The 2,087-nt window shown below is 50.1% G+C and overlaps 1 protein-coding gene across 1 annotated transcript; it reads right to left on the bottom strand.

The window, feature by feature from the left end:
* Positions 1-497: 497 nt before the first annotated feature.
* Positions 498-1,484, bottom strand: LOC108864739 (uncharacterized). Its single transcript, XM_018640943.1, has one exon. The coding sequence runs from the start codon at positions 1,482-1,484 to the stop codon at positions 498-500; it is 987 nt and encodes a 328-aa protein (XP_018496459.1).
* Between the last annotated feature and the right edge of the window lie 603 nt (positions 1,485-2,087).

Below are 2,087 nucleotides of genomic sequence, written 5' to 3'. Positions count from 1 at the left end.
TTTGAGGGAAGGGAAAAACCCGTTTTGGAAAATTCCGTGTCAATGTTAAGTCTATGGGGAGTGGTCCATTCTTAAAACGCCCGTAACTTTTGATTAAATGGAGCTATAGGGTCGTGCGGCGCCTTGTTGGAAAGCTGAGGACCTGGGCTACATTTTGAAGAAAAAAACAGCCTCCTACGATGATCCTGGACGTTTTTACGGCGAGATAAAGATTCCTGAGTTTTGAAAAAAAGTTTATTTTCAAAACATCGTAACTCCAAAGACTCATTTCTCCGCGTGTAGCCACAGAATGGGAGGTAGGGCGGTGTTATATTTTTTTTCTGAAAGCTCTCACCAAGAGCTTTCGAAAATGGCCCCACAAGCCAGGATCGGTATCCTGTGGGATAAACTACAGGGGGAAGATTGTTTTTGGGTGTTTTTCCAGAGTGGAGTTACGATGTTTCGAAAATAAACGATTCAATTATGGTCGCCATGATATTGAGAAAGACAACAGGTTTCTAGTTTTCCGTGAGAAAATTGTGCGCCACCCCTCGCAAGAAAGCTACTGGCTCACGAGCCTCAATGGTTCGAACCAGCTCGAGCAACCTGGCATCCGTGTCTAGGTATCTGCGCCTTTTGGGTTTCGGCAGAGTACCGGCATTGTACTGCTCGAGCTCAGCGTCTGCCTTGTGCTGCACTTGGCGGAGGCCATCGATGAACTTCTGAATCGACGGATGACAGACGCCGAATGCGCCCTGAAGTTTTCGATGCGCTGCTTCCGCGAAGTTGTTCATTCGACTCTCACCTCTGAGAGTCCTTTCGGAATTGGACCACATTTCCTGCGGGAACAGCGGAGTACCCCTGATGAGCGTCCCATCCAGACGAACGCCCAGTATTCGACCGACATACGTCACTTCGAAGTAGGTGAATATGGGTCTCAGTTCCTCTGGCAAGATCTCCAAGAGCGCCATCATCGTTCTGTCCAACATATCTCTTCTCACGAAAGCCATCGCCGGGATCATCCGGGCCCAGAGAGAAAAGTTCGAATCCGTATTGTAATGTCTGAGGAGATTGAACGATGCAACTTTTTTCTTCATATTCTTCACCAAGTGAAAGAGACAACCATGGACTTCAGCGGTCGGGAAAACCGCGCTGAAAGCGTTTATGAGACCCATTTCGAAGTCCATGGCGATTGACGAGGGATTGAGAGCCGGGAAGGCTTCCATGATGAGGTCGAGCATTCGACGATAGGACTCTTCCGACTTGTCTGGAAGCAGCCCGTAGCACAAGGGAATCGCGTACCCTCCACCATCGGCGAGGATCACGAATAATTGCTCGAATTGTCCCGGAGCTAGACTGAAAGTCCCATCGACGTAAATTCGCTGTACGTAACCCACCCACTCAGCAGCCGACTCTCGACCGAAGATCAGAATTCGCTTCTCATCCCCGACGCCAGAGTCGCCCAGGAGGAAGCGTTCTGAAGCTCCTGGCTCGCACTGATACATGGTGTAGGCCTCTGGTACAATTATAGAAGCTCGGTCAGTCGGACAAGCGGGCGCTTGAGAGTTCTCGCCGCGTATTCTATTATAATTCTCCGTTTGATAGAATCGTGCTTCGGAAGACATCCCTGGCCAGCGACGGTTAAGCACGCCGCAAGATTATTCAGCAGCTGGGAAGGAGCTTCTTGAGTCGAGAGTGCTCGACGCTTGAGCTCGGAGTTGCGAGCAGCGACCTCAACACATGCAGCATCGGCTGGATCGCTGTGTTCCCCGACGACTTCAACAACCTCGTCAGTCCCCACAGCCGTGTGCATCGGGCCCTGCATTTGTCTTTGAAGTCACATCGCCAGAACTGTAAGGTGCCGATGGAGTTCTTCTTGTCCTGAGTGTACATGTGTCCACGGAAGGCCAACTTCAGCGTTCCACGCTCTGTTTGCATGATCTGAGATGCTTCGAATTCGGAAGGAGCTTCCATCGCAAGGAGTCTACGAGTAGAGCTTGAGGATTAAGGGAAATTTCACAAAGGCGAAGAAAGCGGTCGAGTGAGTTTGCTCTCTGGAAGCGAGTGTTTGTTTTCGTCTCTGGAAACCCTCAGTGTTTATTTTTTGT

This window comes from Galendromus occidentalis, unplaced genomic scaffold (genome assembly GCF_000255335.2).
Source record: "Galendromus occidentalis unplaced genomic scaffold, Mocc_1.1 scf7180000075686, whole genome shotgun sequence".
Taxonomy (NCBI): domain Eukaryota; kingdom Metazoa; phylum Arthropoda; class Arachnida; order Mesostigmata; family Phytoseiidae; genus Galendromus; species Galendromus occidentalis.
Note: the sequence above shows the minus strand (reverse complement) of the source record. Positions and strands in the feature narration are given on the sequence as shown.

What these genes read in the sequence shown, in the direction of transcription:
- LOC108864739 (XM_018640943.1), bottom strand. Translation starts at nt 1,484, where the DNA reads ATGTATCAGTGCGAGCCAGGAGCTTCAGAACGCTTCCTCCTGGGCGAC.